General features: G+C 48.7%; 2 protein-coding genes across 9 annotated transcripts in view; one reads left to right on the top strand and one right to left on the bottom strand.

The window, feature by feature from the left end:
* Habp2 (hyaluronan binding protein 2) overlaps positions 1 to 10516 on the top strand; it is a 33211-nt gene extending 22695 nt beyond the window's left edge. For both annotated transcript variants that reach the window (XM_041661397.1, XM_041661396.1), the window contains 8 exons: positions 601 to 720; positions 1190 to 1361; positions 2684 to 2781; positions 3775 to 4030; positions 5382 to 5524; positions 6283 to 6417; positions 8154 to 8299; positions 9864 to 10516. In XM_041661397.1, coding sequence (XP_041517331.1) covers positions 601 to 720; positions 1190 to 1361; positions 2684 to 2781; positions 3775 to 4030; positions 5382 to 5524; positions 6283 to 6417; positions 8154 to 8299; positions 9864 to 10028 — 1235 coding nt within the window. In that variant the 3' untranslated portion in view covers positions 10029 to 10516. The remainder of the gene's footprint in view (positions 1 to 600; positions 721 to 1189; positions 1362 to 2683; positions 2782 to 3774; positions 4031 to 5381; positions 5525 to 6282; positions 6418 to 8153; positions 8300 to 9863) is intronic.
* The window catches only part of LOC121454169 (nebulin related anchoring protein), a 70412-nt gene continuing 57680 nt past the window's right edge, over positions 10479 to 23210 (bottom strand). For 6 of the 7 annotated variants that reach the window (XM_041661389.1, XM_041661395.1, XM_041661391.1 and 3 more), the window contains 7 exons: positions 19304 to 19408; positions 18491 to 18589; positions 17173 to 17277; positions 13915 to 14022; positions 12522 to 12833; positions 11287 to 11418; positions 10479 to 10725 (listed from right to left, as the gene is read on the bottom strand). In XM_041661389.1, coding sequence (XP_041517323.1) covers positions 10621 to 10725; positions 11287 to 11418; positions 12522 to 12833; positions 13915 to 14022; positions 17173 to 17277; positions 18491 to 18589; positions 19304 to 19408 — 966 coding nt within the window. In that variant the 3' untranslated portion in view covers positions 10479 to 10620. The remainder of the gene's footprint in view (positions 10726 to 11286; positions 11419 to 12521; positions 12834 to 13914; positions 14023 to 17172; positions 17278 to 18490; positions 18590 to 19303; positions 19409 to 23210) is intronic. The other variant, XM_041661393.1, reaches the window with a different exon arrangement.

Below are 23210 nucleotides of genomic sequence, written 5' to 3'. Positions count from 1 at the left end.
TAACTAATATATGTACACACACACACACACACACACACACACACACACACAGTCACCTTGGAAGTTGGTTCCTCCAGGAACCTGGCTCTGATCTATTCCTGAGATGGGCTGTGTGTGGGAGTAACAGTGAGTCTCTGCTGTGGGTAGGGCACCATCCCAAGGGATTTACTCCTCAATGCATGGAAGAAATTGGTAGGTGAAGAACCCACAACTTGAGAAGTTAACTTGTCCGTGGTCACACAGCTCTCAAGGTCCACAGACAACTTTCTACCTAGCTCAGACTATTTGAAAACTTCTACATCAGTCTATACTTTTGGCTAGTCCTTACTTGGTGACCAATGTACACATCTTTTTATTTGAGGGGATGGGGTTGTTTATTGATTTTCTTTTTCTCTTTAGTGTGGCCACCATCCATACGACACATCCATATTAGTTTAAGTTCTGCAGGTTTCATTGGCGTTTGCTAATGTGTCAATGATCTGTCTATGCCCTGTGGTGTCCTATCATTTTAGAGAGGATGATCCCAGAAAATTACCACCATCATAGGGTACTGTACCTTCTCCTAATGTGTCCTCTGGGCCCCACTTCTTGTCTTCACAGTTCTTCCGGCATGCAGACCAAATCCCTGCCAGAATGGTGGTGTCTGCTCCCGTCACAGACGGAGGTCCAGGTTTAGCTGTGCCTGTCCAGACCAGTACAGGGGGAGATTCTGTGAAATAGGTATGGATCTCCACTACCACATCATAAAAACTCTGGGAGAAGTGAGACCTCTGGAGGCCTTTTCTCTTCAAGTGTCTCATAAACACACAGTTCGAGTTCCCCAAGCTCTACCCCTCCTTACTCCTCCAACCTCGGAGCACTGAGCTTGTTCACCTTTCTGCCTAGAAGGTGAAGCTCAGGGGTGTGGTGCAGGCAAATCAACCTTCTGCCCTGATCGCATCAGGGCCTTTTCTACCCCCCCCCCCCCCCGGCCACCTAGTCATTTTGTAAATACCCACCTCCTCAATGGGGTAGTTCATATTTTTAATTCAGGTTGAGTGTGGAACATTCTGGAGCTTTGTGATAAAACCTAAAGACAATACACAGTTAAGCCCAGCCCTGTGACCTAGTTTGTATCCCCCTGCCAACCATTATTGAGGGCAATGTGTCCATGACTGGCAGTTCTCATAGGCGGCCTGCTCTCTCCGAGGTCCGGACGACTGTTATGTCGGTGATGGCTACTCTTACCGAGGCAAAGTGAGTAGGACAGTCAACCAGAGCCCATGCCTTTACTGGAATTCCCACCTCCTCTTGCAGGAGAATTACAACATGTTTATGGAGGACGCTGAAACCCACGGGATTGCAGATCACAACTTTTGCAGGTACAGATTGCTGTCTCCCGTAGGTCCTATTTTGCTTGCTTGATTTTGAAACAGATTGCAAGTCAGCAGTTTTTCTGAAGAGATTATCCTACCCGGGATAGGTATGGTTACACTGATGTTACAGCTACAGAGGAAGGAAAGGAGAGAGGGAGGGAGGGAGGGAGGGAGGGAGGGCAGGCTCCCCAGGGAGTCTCGGGGGCTCACATACATCAAAGTTCACTTCTTACTGATGCTACACATGTGTGTTTTTGTGGCTGTGGGGGAATTTAACTCCGCAGAGTTTTACAAATACCCAGGAAGGCCGGGCGGTGGTGGCGCACGCCTTTAATCCCAGCACTCGGGAGACAGAGGCAGGCGGATCTCTGTGAGTTCGAGACCAGCCTGGTCTACAAGAGCTAGTTCCAGGACAGGCTCCAAAACCACAGAGAAACCCTGTCTCAAAAAACCAAAAAAAAAAAAAATACCCAGGAAGGGTAAAAAGAGAAAAACAAGGCTTTAAAAAAATGTCAACCAAAAGCTAAGAAGTGACATATAATTGCCCATGTGAATTTTGTGGCAGAGGTAGTCACATGGGTCACATAATGTCAAGAGGAAGGCTGAGGAGCAAACGAAGTCTGGGGACCATTATAATTCCCGTCACGGATGGCCATATGTTCTTTAGTAAGGATGGCGTGATGACCCTTCCTGGGGATGGACTTTTCCAGTCTTCTGTCTCTGAGTCACACTGCTCATCTCCTTATTCTGTTTTTTGTTCTGCCAAGCTCAATGACTTAGGTGATTTGCCTATGGAAAGTGAGGATATTTTGTTTGTCTTGAACTGACTCCAAAACAAGAGTCTCTTCCTTATACACAACTTCTTCTTCTATTCTCCTCGTGCCCCCCTAAGAGCCGCCTTCTTGGGTGTAATCTTCATGGGGAAACCTTGTGACCGCTTCTAAAAGGATTCTCATGCCTGGGACTCAGAAGTTGGGTCAGGATTCCAGCTCTCGTCCTGTCTCTCAGTCTGCAATCCTTTTCTAAACACGTGGAGTAGAGATCGTCAATAGGAATCTCACTTCTCCCACGAAAGGTTGTGGGTGTCCCATGGTCCAGCCAAAGTTTGGAAACTGCTTCCTGGTCCTTGGGATACTCGTCTGGTTGTTAGGAGTTTGCCAAAATTCTGTGACCACACTTGTATGCCAAGGTTTGCTAACCTATGGGAGGATTCAAATGAAGAATGATAGCTTGGCAGTGTGGGGATTGGCGTCCTCTGATCTGGGGTGCTTCCATCATGTCTAGGCTTCCAAGCTTGGATGGTCAGTCACTTTGATTTTGTGTTTTAGAAACCCGGATGGAGACCACAAGCCTTGGTGCTTTGTTAAGGTTAACAGTGAAAAGGTGAAATGGGAATACTGTGACGTCACAGTCTGTCCCACCCCAGGTAAGTCTGTGGCTCTCAGAGGGACCTGGGGAGAAGAGGTGCCATTTCCTGCACTTGACCACGCCTACTCTACACATCCCGTGACCCTGGCTTTACAAACTCTGCCCACTCCTCTATAGCCCTCAGAATGATGAGCTAGCCTAGACACCTCTATCATCTCAGGTTAGCTATAAAACTTCCTTTCCCAACCCCCGGCCAGTGTCCTTGACATCATGTACTATTGACCACTTACTGTGTGTCAGGGCGTAAAATAGCCATCAGCGCTTGGGTCCTCATGGCCTCTCGGGATGACATTAGTCTGAGGTCCAGCTTTTTATTCTTCCTGACAGTCTTCACTGGCCCACCTCTGCACCCACATCTGAAAGAACATGCCCCAGTCTATCTGACCTATGGGATTCTCTCCCCGATTTGCACAGTGACATTGTTCTGTGGGTATTGTCTGCAATACTCCATGTCATTTCTGCTTCTGTCTGTTTCTAAACATTCTTTGAGACCTCACCCAAGCCCCTTTTCCTCTGAAAAGTCCTCTAGATCTCTTGACTCAGGTGTTATATCTCCATCTGAGTAACCTCCAGGGACAGAACAAGGTCACAGACTCATAACCCTTACCACAGCTTTATGGGTAAACCTCTTATTCCCCTATTCTACTAAAAAAATAAAGCCTCATAACATTATAATGCATTAGGGATGACATATTATGCATGTTGCATGAGGGATTTGTTTATTTAGTGTATAGGTTTGTAGATCCTAGGAGTTGTGAACTTCAAAATATGAAAATAAAAGCAACATCTTTATCATGAGTGCTATGAATTTGCTTCATATTAACTAAGTTATCCAACAAACCTCAGTCACTCACCAAACAAGATACTGAAGGCGTTCAGTCTCTTGGCTCTGGATGCTTGGTCAGCTTGTAGTGAGAGTCATAACTCCAGCTCTGACCTCTGAAGGAACAGAGGAGGCTGGCTTGATCATTTATCTTTATCTACCCCATAGTTACTCCTAACCCAGATGCAAGCCTTCAGGAGCCTGTGATGGAGGTGCCAGGATTCAACTCCTGCGGGAAGACGGAGACAGCTGAGCGCGTTGTCAAGCGTATCTATGGGGGCTTTAAGAGCACAGCGGGCAAGCACCCGTGGCAGGTGTCCCTGCAGACCTCACTGCCGCTGACCACCTCCATGCCCCAAGGCCACTTCTGTGGGGGTTCCCTGATTCACCCCTGCTGGGTGCTCACTGCAGCCCACTGCACTGAGTAGGTACCCACTAGGAAGGAGGAGGGGCATGACTGGGGCGCAAGCTGGCCCTCTTCCCAGTAAGTGGTGTCTTGGAAGTGGTGTCTTGGAAGTGGTGTCTCGGCATGAGTGAGGGTAAATGCACCAGAGGGAGAAGGACAGAGCCTTCACTGAGTGGAGCTATAACAACCATGGCTGCCACAGCTGCTCCGTGTACTTGACCATACATAGCTGGCTACCAAGAGAGCTTAATTGAGATGTCCCTGGGGCCCTCAGCACAGAGACCTTTCCATGAAGGAAGTATTTGGTAAGTGCCCATGGAAGAAAAGACATTGGCATTCCCCTTTTGTGAAGGGGACATGGGGCTTAGGAAAGTTGAATGTCTAATCTAAAGTCTCAAGAAAAGAAGGCCAATGAGTGGAATTGGACACAGGTCTGTCTGCTTCCTGAGCCTCTATAGTCCACCTGAATAAGGCAAAAAAAAAGCCCATTTTCAATGACCCTTCTGGTCATGCATCCTCATCTATACTTCTGGTGACTTCCAGGAGCTGAGATGCTATCACCTGTTCCAGATTCCCTAAGTCCATGATCAGGCCTGGTCTCATGAACCCTGCCTTGAGAAGCAGCCTGCATATCTTCTAGTCTACCTTGTCCTCTTGGGGTCTAGCGTGCTCCCCGAGAGAAGTCATGCATATACACACTAGTGCCCACCCACGATGGCAGCAGATTTAATCAAGGCTTCCACAGCTTTTAGTCAAGCCCAGAGAGAGAAGGGAGGTCTCCCAGGAAAAGTGAGATTAAGTGTGTGTGTGTGTGTGTGTGTGTGTGTGTGTGTGTGTAGCTAGAGTTTCTCCATAGTGATTCTTATTAATTATGAAGGCTCGGCCAATAGATAAGACTTGTTTTTAGCTAGCCCTTATACCATAAATTAACCCATTTCCATTCATCCGTGTGCTGCCCCAAAGCTTAGTTACCCATCTGTGTACTTTCCAGACTGCTTTTTCCATGTCTGGCTGGCGACTCCTCTGACTCCACCCTTCTTCCTCCCATCATTCTCTCTGCCCCCAAAATCCTGCCTAGCTACTGGCCGTTTAGCTTTTTATTATTATTATTAAATCAATCACAGTGACATCTATTCACACAAGGTAAAGGGATATTCCGCAAGTGTTTGTCTGGACTATCCGTCCACTGATGGAGAAGTTCCCTCGTGTTGTCTTATTTGTACCCAAGCAGAGTTTTGCGAGGAGGTAAAGAACTGCAGACAAGGATGCTGAAGGCCAGGGCTTCACCAAGGTCACATGACTTCCTAGGAGTGGAGCTCTGCCTCCGACAAGCCGGGGCAATTTTCCTACATCTTATTTTACTCCATAGCATAAGCACCAGGCATCTAAAAGTCGTGCTAGGGGACCAGGACCTGAAGAAGACAGAATCTCATGAGCAGACCTTTAGGGTGGAAAAGATACTGAAGTACAGCCGGTACAACGAGAAAGATGATATTCCCCACAATGACATCGGCAAGTATCCCCTGAGTCTCCTGTGGGCTTCTCCACTGGTAGAAATCTGGGGTTTGGTTACAGAAAGCTCCCATGATCCTTCTTATCCCTTTGGGAATCCCATAAGCTGTATCAATTATTTCCCAGCCTTTTATGTCTAGGGAGTGTATGATAGCATTGTTGATAATGGTAAAACTTTTCAATTGAAGGCTAGAGGTGTAGAAAGTGTTGTATTGTGAAAAGAGCATGCAGCTTTGGATCCCAGCTCTCTTATTGGCTAGGATTCAGGTCATCTGCCTGAACCTTCTTTTCTGTTCCGTAAATGGGGGTGCTATCCCAGCTTTCAGATGACTCTGTGTTGTGACATGATGCATATGCACACATGTATGGCACCTGGTAGGTGTGTGCGTGCAGAGGCGGTCAGTTTGGGGCTGTTGGATGCTCAGTGCTGTGCCCTCACCCCCATACACACTATGAGGCTTTCTCTTTCCCACTCTCCCTCCTTTATGGGTAGCCCCCTTCCGTTCAGCCTGCTTCTGAAAAATGAATTAGAAATGATTTTGAATCCTATTAGCTTTTTTAACTGTTGATATTCTTTCAGTGTTTTCCTAGCCCTCTCTGGATGTTTAAAACATGAAATAGGGATGAAAATGTTTTTCAGTCATGGGAGGGGCAGTGTGGCTAGCTAACTTGTCTTCCAAAGCAAAATGAAACCAATACTTCTCTCTCCTCCCTTCCTCCCCCCTCTTCCGTCTCCCTACTCCTCCCTCATCTTTCAGCTTTGCTCAAGTTAAAGCCAGTGGATGGTCACTGTGCTCTGGAATCCAAATACGTGAAGACCATATGTCTGCCCAACGACCCCTTTCCCTCTGGGACTGAGTGCCACATCTCCGGCTGGGGAGTAACGGAAACAGGTGAGTCTGGTGATATACCCTCCACACACCCGGGAGAGCTACACCATCCAGAGAATAAAGGACCGATGTCATTTGCCCTCTTTGCTCTTGAAACAAATTCAAAGTGCTCCATCAAAGAATGCATCCGCCTCATTGTTCAGACTCTAGTTGAATGTAACCATTTGCATGGAACTTTCCCTGTGAGCCTCTCATCGCCATAGCGGTCTCTGGCCTCCTGATCTAGATGTGTGACCTTTCTCAAGCACTCATTGTACGCCAGAGAAGACCTCTCTCCTTCTCCAAGAAAACTGCAAAGATGCTGGGTGCACAGCATATGTGGGCACGTGTGGTACCTGTTAGAATGCTGGGTGCACAGCATATAGGGGCAAGTGTGGTACCAGGTAGGATGCTGGGTGCACAGCATATAGGGGCAAGTGTGGTACCAGGTAGGATGCTGGGTACACAGCATATGTGGGCACGTGTGGTACCTGGTAGGATGCTGGGTGCACAGCATATGTGGGCACGTGTGGTACCTGGTAGGATGCTGGGTGCACAGCATATGTGGGCACGTGTGGTACCTGGTAGGATGCTGGGTGCACAGCATATGTGGGCACGTGTGGTACCAGGTAGGATGCTGGGTGCAGACCATGTGTGGGCACTGTGGTACGTGGTAGGTACTCAGGGGCAGAGATGATGCTGTTTAAAGCTACTGGCCTTGAACAGCTCTTCAGTGTTGGGTATTCTTCCACAAGATTCTTGGTTTTGTTTCTCAAGCAGCTCAGTTTTACTTTGTCAGTTGTCATTTTTACCCCCAGAGCTTGGATCATGCACACCAAAATTATATCTTGAATACAAAGAAGTTCAGGAGAGTATCTTTACCAAATACTCAAAATATGTCACCTCCTACTAATAGTGTACTTAATAACGGACAGCAAAAATCACTTTGAGTAGGCTTAGAGTCCCGCAGAAGGAAATAGAATGCATGTATGCATTTGCCAGAGGCTCCGGGGGAAGAAAATCTCGCCTAATTGGACTTAAGGTCAACCAAAAAAGTTTCTGCAGCTCTTTGTTGTAGTCTGTCTAAGCTTTTCCTCTTTGGCTCTCCTTAACGGGCCTGCTCAGCGGAGGATGTCTCAGTTGAGAGTCCTATAGGGCCTCAGAGTAGAACACCTTTGTTTTCCACAAATAGTCCTTAGACTATGTTCAAAGTCAAAGATGCTCTGAGAGATTGCCTTATCTTTGAAAAGGGGGTATCCTCTCTGGGAAGCAGACAACCTAATATGTCAGGGAGCTTCATGGGGATGCATCTGTTCTATGCACGCATGAATCTATCTATCTGTCCATCTGCCCCCATCTGTCCATGCATCCATGAAACTGCCCTTACATTGATCCATCTATTTCTTCAGAACCTACTGTGTATTATGTGTTAGCCTTCTGCTAGATGCAGGAAATTAAAGATGATTACAAACCATGCACATTTTCCAGAATTTATGATCTAGTTGAGAAGATAAAAGAACAGAACAAATCATTTGTTCAGCTGTGATCAGAATGGCTTTGAAAGTCTGCACGAGCTTGGGGTGAGGAGGATGCAGGATGCTGGTGCTGGAAGGTGGGCTGTTTCTTCCCATCCTCCATAAAAAATACCTTTCTCCCCCAACTGAGAGCTGGTGGCTTCTTCTTACTAAGGTGACTTCTAGTGAAGTGGGTATCACTGCAGTCTTCATAGTAGCATGGTAGTGACTGTTTTCTTCCCACAGGAGAAGGGTCCCGCCAGCTCCTGGATGCTAAAGTCAAGCTGATCACTAACACTTTGTGTAACTCCCGCCGACTCTATGACAATACAATAGATGACAGTATGGTCTGTGCTGGGAACCTCCAGAAGCCTGGATCAGACACCTGCCAGGTCAGAGACTCCACGGGTTCCTCGAAGGGAGGGGCTTTCTGAATATCAAGCTGAGAAAAGAGGCCTACTATAGCTCTGGGGTGGGAACCGGGGTCAACGGGCCAGCAGCTTCTGTGTTAAGACAGATGGGCAGACTTGTCTGAGCCTACATCAAGCTAGGAGAGCTGGCAGTGTGGCATGTTTCTGCATTGCCTGGTTGAGCTCTCACAACATCCTCTGAAGGGGATGCCACCATCACACAGTACAGAGGCTTGGGCACATTATCAAGGCCAATAGCAGCAGTGTGTTAAGCAGTGGGACCGGAACTGGAACAACCCAGGTGTGTGGAACACCAAAGCCTGTACTACTTTGTTCCACCTTGATAACGGCGTACCCCCAGGTTCTGGGATCTATGGAGATTCGGTGGTGCTCCTAGGGAAGGAGAAGGTGGGGATTCCACCAACTTTATGCTAAGGGGATTTCAGGTCCCTGCCCCAAATCAAAGCCCATATTCTGTGTAGTTCAGGGATCCTGTTCCATGAAATACAACCTTCCTAGGTGCCAAGGATGAGCTTGGTTTAGGCTTCCTGCTCATTCTTCCACACTGCCCAGCTGCCCTCAGAGACCCAGCATGGCCACGGTCTGATCCTGCACCACAATGAAGCCTTCCTACAAAGGGACCCAGGATAACTAGCGGATTCAGAGCCATTGGGTTGGGAAACTGGAAGCCCCAGAGTCTGAGGCTTGTGATGACCCTCTGTTCCTCTGGGGGGCAGGGCATGGGAAGCCACAAACTCCAGATGGAAAAGAGCAAGTAGGTGTGGTGTTCCCTAAGCTCTTGGAAGATGAGTGGGACCACCGGCTACTCAGTCCTCTAGCTAACTCAAGGGCTATCACTGAAAGGTTTGAAGCCACTTTCTGACCTTGATTGATGTGACCATAAGATCACAAGGTAGTGACCATGATTAGGTTATAAGAGCGAAGTCATGTGATAAAAGTTGTTAGGTGCCGGGATGAAGCCAGCTGGTTTCCTCGCTGCCTTTCTCCTGCCCACCTCTATACTGGTCCAAGCACTTTACACAGAATCTTCACTGATCCTCTCAGGAGCAAAGTTCCTCTATGATTATCCACAGCTCACCACTGAAAAAGCAAAGTCACTGGTCGCTGGCCAACAGGCAGTAGGTTGACCATATCGACTGCCTCTGAGTCCCTGTCCTCCTCCTTACGTGTGGGTCCGTCCAAACACACCATTGTCCACCTTGGTCGGCTGCTTGATGTTGGGGGCCCTAGGCACTGATAATGGAACCATTAGAACTGAAAGTCAGGGAGCATTCCTTGCCCGCAGCACTGTGGCTGCAGCCCTGGGCTTCAAACTTTTTCCAAACTTGGCAACTGAAGCTGGTATCAGCTTCCCTCCTATTGGAGCTATACATCATAGGACATCAGGAAGAGCTTTGGAACCACTTTCCAGAGAAGCCCAAGGTAGCTGGCAGCAACTTCATTCCATCACCCCCTTGTAGGCAGTTTGGGACATCTCAGAATCTAGTTGTCAAGGCTGACCGACCTCCTGTGCTTCTCCCCTCAGGGTGACTCTGGGGGCCCTCTGACCTGTGAAAAGGATGGCACTTACTTCGTCTATGGGATCGTGAGCTGGGGCCAAGAATGCGGGAAGAAGCCAGGCGTCTACACTCAAGTCACCAAATTTCTGAATTGGATCAAAAACACCATCCAAAAGGAGGCTGGCTTCTGAGCTGCTGTCTTCGGACCCTTGAAGCCCCTTTTCTTTAGCACTAGACAAAAGTGGCTTCCTGGGCAGCTAGAGATGTCCTTTTGATTCCAGAAGACCAGGTAGCTGAAGGGCCACGCTCTGGACAGAGACACTGCTGCCCAGCCTGGGCCTTTATGGGCAGGTATGTGCACCATTTCATGAGGCCCACTCTGTCCCCTCCTCCTGGGAACCAACAAGAACTATGCCTGCTTTTGCTCCCCTTCTGACAAATACACCTTCTAGAAAAGTGGAATACACTGGGACTGTCTTCACCGTGGACACCACAAATATGAGCTTACTGAAATCCCCCCCCCCACCGGATGTCACCTGGACTCTTTCACCTTGGCCCACACCATCAAGGTCCAGCACAAAACTAGCCAGTCTCACCCAGTCATCCGAGAGAAACCCCCAAACACAAGCTCCATTGTTTGCTTTCAGAGTTGTTGTTTTAATAAAGGCAGATGTGAGAAGGAGGAGAGGATGCCATTGTTTAACAACTTGTGCAGACTGAAGCCACAGGGGCATGCCTCTGGCATGCAACCCTCAGTGGTGGATGCAGGTGGAGGCGGCTGGCTCACATCAGCGGAGTCTTCCTCCTGTTAATATGCAGAATCTCCAAGGCATCTGGGTTCACCTCCCGGCTCTGATGATCTCCATGCCCCACTTCCTCTGGTCCCCCCTGCAGAAATCACACACAGCCCCCTGAGTGCACATGACGCTCCCACAAGCCGTGCTAAGATGCCCGGCCAACATCCAACGCGTTCACCTCCCCTTCTTTGTCCTCTCTTCCACCCTGCCCAAGAAAAAGGACCCTCAAGGCAAAGATGAGAAAGAAGCAAAGCCTGTGTCTCATTTAGATGTGGTGTCTCTTTTCTGAACAAAGCGGGGTTCAAAACGCAGACTGTTGGAGCCAGCGAGTCCCTGACCCTTTCCGTGCATGTAACGAGCAAGCACTCAGCACAGCCTGGGCTGCCCTGGCCCGGGATTGATGTCGCCCTGGTAGGTTTGCCTCTGCAGAACTAATGGCTGTGACTTCAGAGGAAGCCTGCGGGAAGTTTAACCCATGTGTCATCCGCCCGGTCATCTCAGACCCATGAAATTAGGCGCCTTGTTCAGCTGCCTTTCACGCTTCTTTAGAACTGGCTGACCTTTGCCCAAAAATAAACTTTGAAAAGCAACAATGAGTTTGTATTTCCCGTGGTCTGACAAGGCAGGGTGCAGTTTGTTGCTTGTTACTCACATAAGCCCCCCGGAGACCCAGGCCCCTCCTGTTGGCCAGTTCTGCAGCCCGACGAGCCATCTCCACTTTGTAGGAGCCGGGAGGGGTCCAGCCGACACCTCGAGTCAGGTTCAAGTCAGATTTGTATTTGACCTTGGGGGAAGGAAGAAGCAGGAGGAATAGTCAATGGGGACTGGGGGCTTGACCACTGAGAGAGAGCATCTAAAATGCAGCAAGATGTGAACCACATTGACATCATTAGTGTCAAGACAAAGAGCAGTCACGTGATGCACAGAGGACCTGGTGTACGATGAGCCTGGCCGCCATGCAGCCACTCCTGGAATCTTCCCATTTAAATGGTGGGAGCTGCAGTGGGGCAAAGTAGACTGGGGACACCTGGCTCATGTCTAAGTTCCTATCTTAACATGCTCTGTGCCCTTAGGAAACTCCCCTTCCCTCTCTGAGCTTTGGTTGTTTACCAGAGAAAGAATAAAATCGGATTAAGTAATTCTTTAGACACCATGGAAAAAGCAGAGCAGAGCCACTAAGGGCCTGAGCTTTCAGACTGGGCATTTGTTAAGTGGGAGATCACTTGCCTAGCATGCATAAGGCCCTGGGTTCCATCACTGGTGCAAAGAAACAAAGAGAGGGGAGAAGAAGGAAGAAGAAAGGGAGGGAGGGAGGCAGGGAGGGATGGAAGGAGGGAGGAAAAGAGGGAGGAAGGAAGGGATGGAGGGAAGAAGAGATGGAGGGATGGAGATATGGAGGGAGGGATGAAGGGCTGAGGGAGGGAGAAAAAGAGGTATGGACGGATGGAGGGAGAAAGGGATGGAGGGAATGGATGGAGGGATGGAGAGATGGAGGGGGGAGAAAAAGAGGGATGAAGGGTGGGAGGAAGAGAGGGAGGTATGGAGGGAGGAAGGGAGAGAGGAATGGAGGGAGGGAGGGATGAAGGGAGGGAGGAAGAGAGGAAGGGAAGGAGGGAGGGATGGAGGGAGGGAACCAAGGAAAGGGGAAAGAAGCTGAGCTTTCACACCAGGCCTGCCACTTATTTTCCGTGCAATCTTAGGTAGTTTGACTCTTCTGTATCTTGGGTCCTTTATCTGTTAAGTAAGGCAATACCAGGCTTGGAAGGGCGCACAGCACGGTCCTTAGCAAGCATCTGTTACAGGTGTGGCAGCAGTGGGAGTAGCTGTCACTGTGCCTTCCCGGCTGGCTCCCCCAGAAGCTAACAGGAATGCGTGGGGGTGGCTCACATCACTCTGCAGTTGATGGGCCTTCTGGGCATGCTTCAGACCCAGCTGTTCCGGGTCGCTGGTGTGCTGGGGCAGCGGCTGCCTGTAGTGTACATCACTGGCCAGCTGCTGGCTCCTTTTGGCCTGGAGGAAGCCAGGTTGGTCAGTGCGGCTGTGGAACTGGGAACAACCCTTGGCCAAGCCCTTCTTGTACTCATTATCACTCTGGAGTTTGCCAACGTGGAGGAAATGCCTCATCCTTGGGTCGTCATTGACGCTGCGGTACCCAATCTGTAGGCCCCGGTCTCTCAGGAAAGCCTCTTTGTACCGGAACTGCAAGGCAGAGAAGCAGAGAGAGGCGATGGGGATGCCCCTCCCCATCAAAGTCAGCCTCCCCAGAGGGGCTAGGCCCTGGGACTTCAGCAGGAAACTCAACAGCGGGTAAGGGTAGAAACTTTGGAGTCAAGTAAACCCAGTGGCGTAGCCTTGGACCAGCTGTGGGACCTCTGAACATCCGACAGAGCAGGAGAATGAATCTCTACCCCGTGGGGGATTGAGAGAAGCCAATGATACAGGACTGGAATTCAACGGATGCCCACTGACAACATCCATTCACATGGCTGCTGTAACATCCAATAGGAATGGAACTGGGCCATTCTTCCTCCTCTCCTCTGCAGCACGCAGGGACCTAGTCTGATGCGTCTCAAATTATTTAAAGTGAAGCATTTAGTTCGTTTTACATAGTTACATTTCTTCTTACTTTTACCTTGTGCGTATGTGTACGAGCACATGTAAGCGTTCTTGTGTGTATGTGTGGGAACTTGTGTGTGTGCCATAGCGCACTTGCGGAGGACAGAGGACGACACTGAATGTCTGTCTGTCTTGGCCTTCTACCCTACTGAGATGGAGTCTCCTGTTAGCCACTGCAGACGCCAGGCTAGCTGGCTATTGAGCTTCTAGGGGATCCTCCTAGCCCTGTTTCCTATCGTACCATAGGAGAGCTGCAGTCACAGATATACACCACATCTGGGGTTACAGCTGCATGCCACCACATCTGGCTTTACATGAGATCTACAAGTCTGAATCTAAGTCCTCATGCTTGCACAGAAGCAATTTCATAAAAGGTTCTTCACTACAAACTAAGCAGCCAAGCATAGCCCACAGGTTCCTTGGCTTCTAGGTGCTCCAACTATCAACTCTTGAGTGCCTCTCCTAAAATACATATATTTTTAAAAAGCCTTCTTTTTTCTGACCACGATCCTAACCACCAGGCCTGTGTTCACTTCCCTTTGAAACACGATTGTGTTTTCGTGTGGGAAAGGGCAGTCTGATGGTCCAGGAGGCTGGGCTGTGCCTTCCAGCCCACTTGGGTAACCAGTGCGAATCCTTTCAGCGGAACAGTTTAGCATCTTACATCACTGGCGATATCCCTGGACGCCTTGGCAGTCTGGAAAGGGATGGCATCCAGCCTGAAGTCATAGCCACCGGCCCGGTTCTGCTCCCAGGAGTTTCTGTAGACTTTCTGGTTGAGAGAACAGAGTGCTCGTGAACAAGGAGCAACCATTGCCTGCATGCTATTTGGTCTCAGCAGGAATTATGTTCCAGGGATGTCTGAGCTCATGGCTTCTTATGATGCTGGGGGACGCTCCCACACTAAGGATAATGGAACTGGTCGTAAACGACTTCTGCTCTTCAGGAGTCGTGGTCCATGAGTCTAGCTCACTTGCTGTATCCCGCCATTCCCGGGGACTCTGCACCATCCTTCCTATGTCCGCATCTCCTCTCTGAGTCTCAGCTTTCAGCCTCTCGACTGAACCCAGAACCTGAAGCTCTGGCATGCCAAAAGTGCTCTTCTCTGGGTATTGTCAGCCAGGGGGCTTGCTCGTTCTGCTGACTCCCCGAGGTTGGGGATGCCTCAACCCTTCGCTAGGAGAAACGCTGAACCCCACACGCACTCCAAAGACTTGCAGGGAGGCCAGCGCCTTCACCTGCCTGGGTACCTGACCCACACACTTTCCGTCTTCCTCGCTTATTTCCCCCTCCCTATTTAAGTTGATCCACTCCCCTCTGGGGGTCTGTAATCATATCCTCTCAGTCCTTATGCCACATCACCTATGGAGGCACCAAAATCTTCTGTGCCTTCATGTAGCTAACTATTTCTTTCCAAGATAAGGCAATTCCTTCAAGAGAGGAGTCCTCGGGAGACCCCAGAAGATGCTCTCCTTGATTCAGCCTTAGAGAAGCAGGACAGCAGGAGAGTCATGGCACCAAGGGATAACAAAATGACAACCCCAGACTGTGGTGGCTGCTGGCTCATTCTGAGAGCTGCAGCAGGTCAAGGGCCCCTTAAGAACCTTCCTTTGGTTGCCTGGAAATGGAGGTCAGGACTGGATCTCTGTTCTACAGAGGTTTGAAGAATTGAGCAGAGGCAGATGAAAAACAAAGTGCTCCTCCCGCTTTTGTTCTGTGCTCTGCCCTGGAAGGGGACCGTGGAGTGCCTGGGCCATGCAGGCTAGACCTACTCACCTATGTGTGTGACTGCATCGGCTATGTTATCATAGCTACCTTCACCATGACCTCCAACCTCAACAACCAACACACAAGCCAAACGCACAAGGCCCAAGAAACTCAGACCCAACCAAGCTTTGCATGGGAAACCAACTAACTACTGTGTCACAGCCAGCGCCAAAGGCTTAGATGTACTGGGTCTCTATCTAGTCTAACAGTGAGGACTGGAAGGCATTCAAGAGATGGAAGAATCACACAAGAACCCATCAACAACCCCTCTTAGCTGTCTGCTTCCTGTTTTGGTGGCTTCCAAAGACATCTGAGTAGGAAATGGAGATGAAAACCCTAAACACTCTCTATGGGGGGACCCAGTACCTTCTTAGTAAAAGCTCTACCCCAGATCTGGGCCAGTTAAAGACACCAAACTTTCCACAGACTTCAAGTCCAACCCCAGAGCACATGCGTGGCCTATCTATGCACCTCAGCCCTGAGCCTGGGTAACTCGGGGGCACCTGTAGAGACAGTGGCCTGAACTGGGGTTGTCTCCAGTGTGCCAGCTCTCTCTCTCCTGGTGCCCCCCACTCTGCTTGCTGATGGCGGCTTCCTCCCATGTTTTCTAGGCTGCTGAGGTTTCTGCTTTGCTGCTGGCATTCTTTAGATTCCGCGGGCGCTTTGATTTGGAACCCTGGGCATCCCTCTTCTTGATCACAGTTTTGTCCTCGTCCTCACACATTAGAGTCATTTGATTTCAGGTTATTTCGGTTGCCTTGCACATCTCAATGGCTTTCTTTGCTCAGGAAGGTCACTTTGCCCCCACGTCCTCCTCACAGAACACTCGATCCGATTGTGCACATTTCCCTCGCCCCCGCCTGAAGAAGTGCTCTTTCAAACGAGGTTCGTGAGTTCTCCACACCCTGTGAGCCCCGGGGGCTAATTTCAGCTTCGGGACTCTGCGGGCTGTCCCTCCACCTTGTGAGAGGACCACACTTCAGTTACCAGCCTGGGGTGGCCGTGCTCCTTAAGCGGGGACCCTCATGAGCCAGCAGTTGCAGCCCTGCCTCTGGGCTGTGGTCCTCGGAGAGTTACCCTAGTGGAGCCCTGGCCTCCCCATCCTTGGGAATTAATAAGCTGGACCTTCTGTACCAGCTCTGTAGAGGGGGCGGTTCAGCTTCCCCAGATGGAGGCCAGCCCACCAGAGCTGCCGTTCTAAAATTATCCCTCGCTCATCCCTCAGAAGCATCAAATGCTTGTAATAACTCCTATTTACAAAGCAGGAGAGCATTGGCCGTGCAGGATCCCACAGGGCTTTACAACAGCAACAAACTAATACACACGCTAACTAGAAGGCGCCTCTCTGCAACCCCTGCAAGGCAGACACCTCTGGGGTGAGCAGCAGCAGCTGCCAATCCACACGCAGCCCCAGGACACAATGGCCAGGCCAGGGAAGGAAGAATGGCTGGACTCTAGGAGGCCGCTCGCTGCCCCAGGCTGACACACTCAGCCTGTGTTATTCCAATCTGACAGCGTCTTTTGATTGCAACGCTTCTCTACCTGTTATCTGGGGATCATAGCGCTGCTGGCTGAGCGGCTGCCTATTCTATTACAACCAGGGGCCTCCAACCCCTGCCAACAACAAGCCCGAGTTTAGGAAACAGTGTCTTGGTTATGTACGCAAAGGGCACACATCCAGGGGAAGCTGGAGTGTTGGCAGGCACGGCTCCGTGCACAAAGGAGCCAGCAACATTGAGAACATCTTTTCAAACTGTGGAGCGAGATGGTGTCATCCCATCTCCTCAGTCATGCTTCTCTGGACGGCTAAAGAAAGATGTCCAAGGAATCACAGAACAGGTTTGTCTACATCTAGCAGAGCCTGGGGACCATACTCCTGACCATGAGAAGCCACATAACCGAGGTCTTCAGAGCCCAGCCTAGAATCGGAATGTCAAAGCTACAAGAGACTCCCATTTAGCTCAGCTCCATTTCTTCCCATTTTACAGGTAAGGAAACTGAGACCCAGGAAGTTGATAGGAGTCACACAGCAGTTTGTCCTGCTCTCGGTCCCGGGTTCTTTTATTTTCATGCCCTTCTTCTTAGGACTTAATAATAATAATAACAACCAGTAAAATCAATTCAAGCAGGCACATGTCACACAAGCCCTACTTACGTCACTCAGGTACATGGCGTTCAACCGTGCTCGGGTGAAATCCGGATGGTCTGGAATGGGGGTGTACCTGTGCAGGGAGTCTGCATCCCCTGACCTGTACAGGCGCTGTGGGGGAGACAGACCAACGGTCAGGGCAGAGCCTAGGTACAGTCACACTTGGTAAAAGTTCAAGAGAAAAATGGTTGATGGCCTATCCTGCCCTCCCCTTTGCCACAGGAAGTGGGATTCAGTGCTACTCTTGCAAACAATCCTTCTAGAAGCGTCTGGTGAGTAGAAGGTCCCTATGAGGCCAGGGTCATGTATGGTGAACATTGTTAAAATATTTGCCATGATCTGCTCCAAATGGACCATAAACCAACTCCCTGGTAGGCCATGCCTGTGTAATGTACTCTGCCTGAAACGGGTGTCAGACCCTCTGCAAGCCAACGAGTGTGATCACTGGTAACAAGAGACTACTCCCAGGCCTCTGAGGCTCGGCTGGTCAACATGAACAGAAGTAATTAAAAACAAACGGGCCTTTTTTATTTTAAAATTTATTAAATGTCTTTGTGTTTAAAACCTTAAGGTTTTCATGGTTGACCCAAATCACACAAAGACACAAATTTTAAGATTAATGTTTTGTCTAGGTTTCCCTTTTTAGAGCAGTGTTGCCAACAACCTCAGGAAGCACTTGGATCCCATCTATTCCTGCAGGTGTAGACACTCTGTTCCCATCAGTTCTCAAACCCACTCAGGCTTTGAAAATGAGAACTACTCAAGGCAGCATTTGGGCTGTGGGAGGAAGGGGCAGTCCTCTAACTGCACAGAGAATGGAAAACCTTGACAGTTTGGGGGGGCAGGGACATGCAGCCTCCTGTCCCCTGAACGAGGAAACAGGCAGCAAAGGCAGAAGGAAGCTTTGAACAAAACCAATCTTTTTTTCTTCTCTAGCGGGGTTAAATTAAGCCTTTTAATTCCATTGCATACATGAGCAATTAAGGTGTGTCTGATTTCATGTTTGGTGAGAGAATATCAGTAATGCTAGGTATCATTGCGATGATAACTCGAACCACACAGTTTGAAAAGATTTGTAAAGGACGCTGTGTTCCTGGCATTTGCTTCAAGCTTTCTTTGCCTTTAGTTATTCAACCCTCTTTAAATTCATTAGACTGTGTAAGGAAGGGTTGCCCTCAGCATTCTCCCACCTGCTCCCCCCTTCAAATGAGAGTGAGGTGAGAAGAGATGAGCAACAGGCCCACATCACCCAAATGGCTTGCACCCCATCAAGCACCAAGCCACAGCATCCCATCCTCTGCCCAGGGTTAGAGGAAGAACCCACCTCATTGCAGTGCAAATAGCTGTTCTTGGCATGAAGAAGGTCTGGAGAATCTACCACCGTGGTGAACTTGATACTGTCTGGTTTTTCACGGTACTTGGTCTATAAAGGAAAAGATTGCCCTGATGCATGGTTAAACGTCACTTCCATCTTTAATCCTGGCTTCTTGGGACCAAATGCCCATATGACAATGGTGTATCAGAAGACAAGCCACTCTGCTTTATAGGAACCTAACAGTCAAGAGCATGGGAAGGACTGAAAGCCTGTGGCAGACATTAATTTCTTAAAGAAGGATTCTTGACTGTCAAGGGAAGTGTTACAATCCAAGGAGCCTTGCTTAGACACTCCCCAAGCACATTCTGTTAGTAGAAAATCAAAGCTGGCAGTATCTAAGGACATTGAAGGACAGAGGTCCCCAGCTATCAATCAGTGGGTATTACTAGCCCTGTGTAACTTTTAATACCCTCAGAAGCCACGTGACCTCTGTATACTGGACCAAACTCAGTGGTAAATATAGATTTCCTGAATTGCCAATGAAGACAGTGGCGCACCCAGAGGATAACTGGTCATAATGTATCTGATAAGAAGCTCCTAATGGTGCTAATGCCTTCAACTCCTTGACACTTGAAGAATTAGTAGCAGGGAAATAACATTGTTTTAGGTTTGGATTGCAAATAGTTCCAGAAAAAGAAAATGCTTGGAGTCCATCAAGGCTTGGGTTCATCTTGGCATGATCTCCACTGTGTAAAGAAGTTCTCTGTTCAAAAGGAACTGCTCAGGCTGCCCACGTCACTCGGGAGGTCGGGCTGCTGGTACCTCGCTGATAAGCTCTCCAGCCTTCCTGGCACTCTCTATCTGAGGAGATCTCAGAGCCAGCCATCCTGTGCCCTTCATCCCCATCAAGTCTGACCTGTAGCGAAACTGCAGAAAGAAAGTGGAGAGCTTCTGTCAGGACAGTGCCCAGCACCCTGAGGACATTTCCGCAAGGCCCTTGCTTTGTAATAAGAATAATAACAATAAAGAATAATAAATCATGCTTTATCCCAACAGTTCGGTGACTTCACTGAGAGACAATCCTAAGTCCAAATGTTTTGAGTTTGCACATTTTCCATGTATAAAGTAACAGGATACAAGAAAGGTACAAGACGTTAGCATGGCTTGAAGCTGACAGCGGTGATGTCCATGGACAAGCATTTAAAGAAAGAGCTATGTGCTCAAATCCAAGGATCAACCAGGATTATTTGGGTTCACTCTGCAAGTGAGGCAATCTACCACCTGCCAAACAAAAGTGATCTACACACCGTTCAGCTGATCAAAGGGGTTTAAGCCCCGGATCGAAGCTGCTATGACTCAGAGTAAATTTCTTTACCAACGTGCAACTCAGTCTCTCTGTCACCTTTGAAGGTCAAGACGATCCTCGTGAAAATCCTAAGAGTCCCTAGGGACAAGAGACCATTAGATTTCTGTTCCTCAGACAGTGGCCACCGAGTTTAAGAACTAAAGTAGATCTAAACATGATGAGCTATCAATGAGTAAGTCCTTTTAATCCTGTGGTGCCTCAGTTTACTCCCCAGCCTCCAGTGGCAACTCAGTATGATTTGCTTATATTGCAAAACCAGGCAAAGCCTTATCCTCTCTCTCTCTCTCTCTCTCTCTCTCTCTCTCTCTCTCTCCACTGTAAGGGCTTAGAAGATTAGGCCAGCGGCACCATTCCCAGGAGGAAATAAACAGGAGCATTACAACAGTGGCTGTGATTGGAGCCCCTAAACTGTCAAATCTAATCAGGAGCCCTTGATCTGTCTACATTGCCTACAATGACACCGTCACCCGGTCACCTTTCTTCTCCTCTTTATGGAAATTCGGTATTTTTAAAGGTGGAAAAAGCCTCTCTAAGGAAATCTGAAATTTGGATCTAAACGGAGTTGATGGCATTTCTCTAATTTAGATATAAGCCCTGCTGTAACGCAAAACACCGCTCCGGATGCCAGCCTCTCGGCCTTTTTAGTTCTCTTTCATTTCAGGCTCCACAGCTCTTCTCACAGCGGGCCTCAAAGCCGGCCCGTTTCTGATCTACTGTCTGCCGGTTAATGCCCCTGTGCCAATTCCACACTGCTTTCTGACTGGTGAAGGGAGGCATCAGTCGGGCTCGGGAGCAGGTTTCTAAACCCCATGTCAGTAAGATCGCTTTTCAAACCGTGTCTTTTCAGTCTACACCAGCAAGGCTTTTGCCTTCCGCTCCGATAAAGAGCAGCGAAAATTGGATAAATTTCTAAGTTGGAGAGAATAGTCCTACAGGGCCTCTTCACAGCCGGGTCCTGCTCCTTTCATGAGCCAGATGGGGTGGGGGCACTCTTTCAACTTGTCTTTTGTTGGGCCAAACAGTACGATTATAGGTAAGTAAGAAGCAAGATGTAGGTCCCCAAAGATCCGGCTGTGCCTCTGACTCTGATAAACACATCATCTGTTGACATCTCTCCCCAACCCAGCGTTGACTATTCACACAAACCCCAAAAACAACACACCTGCCCTAGACCTCACCATCAAAGGAGGGAGAGAGGAGGGGAGCTGAGGAAAGTCAGCAATCGAAAGACGGCTTCAGAGAACAAACCTAAGAATAAATCTTCGCAAACTGCCCGCCCCAATCTGACCTGTCCAAATGGCAGATTCTGTTTTTCCTTATACTAACGTTGGAGCCCACTTGAGGATTTGTGGTTGTGACTTTGTAAGCACCCTTATTTTGGAGCAATCTCTTGCCAAGTGATGAGTGTGGATACCATACAAGCAACTATACCCAGGCAGTACCAGGAGGAAGGGTGTATTTGTCACTGTATAAGAAATAGCATCCCCACTGGCTATGAGGGAATGTTTTATTATCTCAGTGCACACTCATTTTGTCTTGTAAAGGAGGAGTTCTTGTTCTCACCCACAGATTAGCTTTACTGATCAAATGATGCTTTGGACATTGAGATGAGCTATGGGCTTCTGGGCTCTGGGTACGTGACACTGGAAGGCATCAAGAATACAGACTAGAGTGTCTGGGTCATAATACAGTCGCCTACGGAAGCCCAAGAGACTGGACCAAGGGTCAGGACACCAGAAGACCTGCCCCGTCTCTTTTTAGTTCTAGGGTCTTGAGAAAGTCATTTCCCTGCCAGGTTGTGACCCAAGGTCGATGACTTAGATGATGAGGATCTCACATCTGCATCTGTAAAAGCAAGAGTGAGACTTATACCTATCTTTATATAAAATGAGGTCATGCAAAGTATTCACACTAATACCTAGCCCAGGAAGTAGGGGTTCTTACCACACCACACTGGGAAAGGGTGGGGCACAGTACATTTCAAGACCTTTTACAGTCCTGCTATGACATCATGCAGGAGCAGAGAACAATAGACTCATAAAAGACCAAACAGGGTCTGGAGGTCACTGCCATGTGTTCATGATGGATGCCCCCAGGCCAGCATGCATCTCAAGGGTCCTTCAAATGAAAGCAGAATTTGACATGACACCAGGAATCATGGCCTTATAGAGGTTAGCCCAAGTGGGGAGTGTCTCTCAGACCTTCTGGTACATCCTAATGCTTTCTTCCTGGCCAGGGCAGGGAAACACAGGGGACGTAGTGCAACCAATGAACTTTTGTTGAGGTGCTAGGGTGGCCCTGCAGTTAAGAGCACTTGCTGCTCCTACAGAGGACCATACCTCAGTTCCCAGCACCCAGCAACCATACAAGCCAACCCACAACTGCTTGTATCTCCAATTCCAGAGGGTATGATGCTCCCTTCTGGCCTCTGCAGGCATTATATTCGCATAGGATGCACACACACATGCACGCACACACACACACACACACACACACACACACACTGTTTTTAAAGAAACAGACTGATGAGCTCAAGTGGAGCATGTGTTTCCTCTTCTATATAATCTAGCCATGCACCACGAACATTTGATAATGACTGCCGTGAAGCCGAAACCCTGGGCATTACCCCCTCACTGTGAAAGAGAGCTGAAGTTCGGGCTTCATGCATCTCACCAATCATAGGCTAAAAGCACTACACGGGGATCACAAGGTCAAGTGAAACTGAAGCAATCATTTCTTAGTCTTCATAACTGTAAATCAGATCCTGTTTTTAATTTTTAACATATAGTTGCCAGCTACCATTTCTCCTTTTGAGAGTATGTTCTCGATAGTTTTTAAATGTTAAACTTTTTCTTTCTTTTCAAAAATAACAGTAGCATAAATCATAGCTTTAGGTGGTATTAGTTTTTTTTTCTTTTCTCTTTCCTTGGTAATGTAAAAGTTGGCATTATGCTGACCCTATTGTTAAGAGAAAATTTCCCTTGACTCTCAAAAGTCTGAGATCATGGGCCAGATCAAACCTTGCTGCTTTTCTGTTTCTGGGATGCAGTCCAAGAAATAAAATAACTACTCAGGGTCACCTAGCCAGCTAAGGGCAGAGCTGGGTGAACATCCACCTTCTGGCTCAGCAACACAGTGTGATGAATCATTCATTAATAAGGTCATTATTATAGCAGTCAATAACCATTTGTGTGTGATACCCTGCTCATTGCCATATATGATTGAACTAAGAGCAGACACTTCTCTGAGGGCAGCCAGAACTGGGGACTCGGTGGGGGACATAGGAAAGCAGCTGTCTCTTCTAGGACTCTGTGGGCCAGGCTTCAAGCTAAGCATTTCATACAGAGCAGTTCTCAGCTAAAA

The sequence above is a fragment of the Microtus oregoni genome, unplaced genomic scaffold (genome assembly GCF_018167655.1).
Source record: "Microtus oregoni isolate MIOR12 unplaced genomic scaffold, Mior012 000012F_ref0000307, whole genome shotgun sequence".
In the NCBI taxonomy this organism is placed as follows: domain Eukaryota; kingdom Metazoa; phylum Chordata; class Mammalia; order Rodentia; family Cricetidae; genus Microtus; species Microtus oregoni.
The sequence above is the reverse complement of the archived record's forward strand: the minus strand, read 5'-3'. Positions and strand labels throughout refer to the sequence as shown.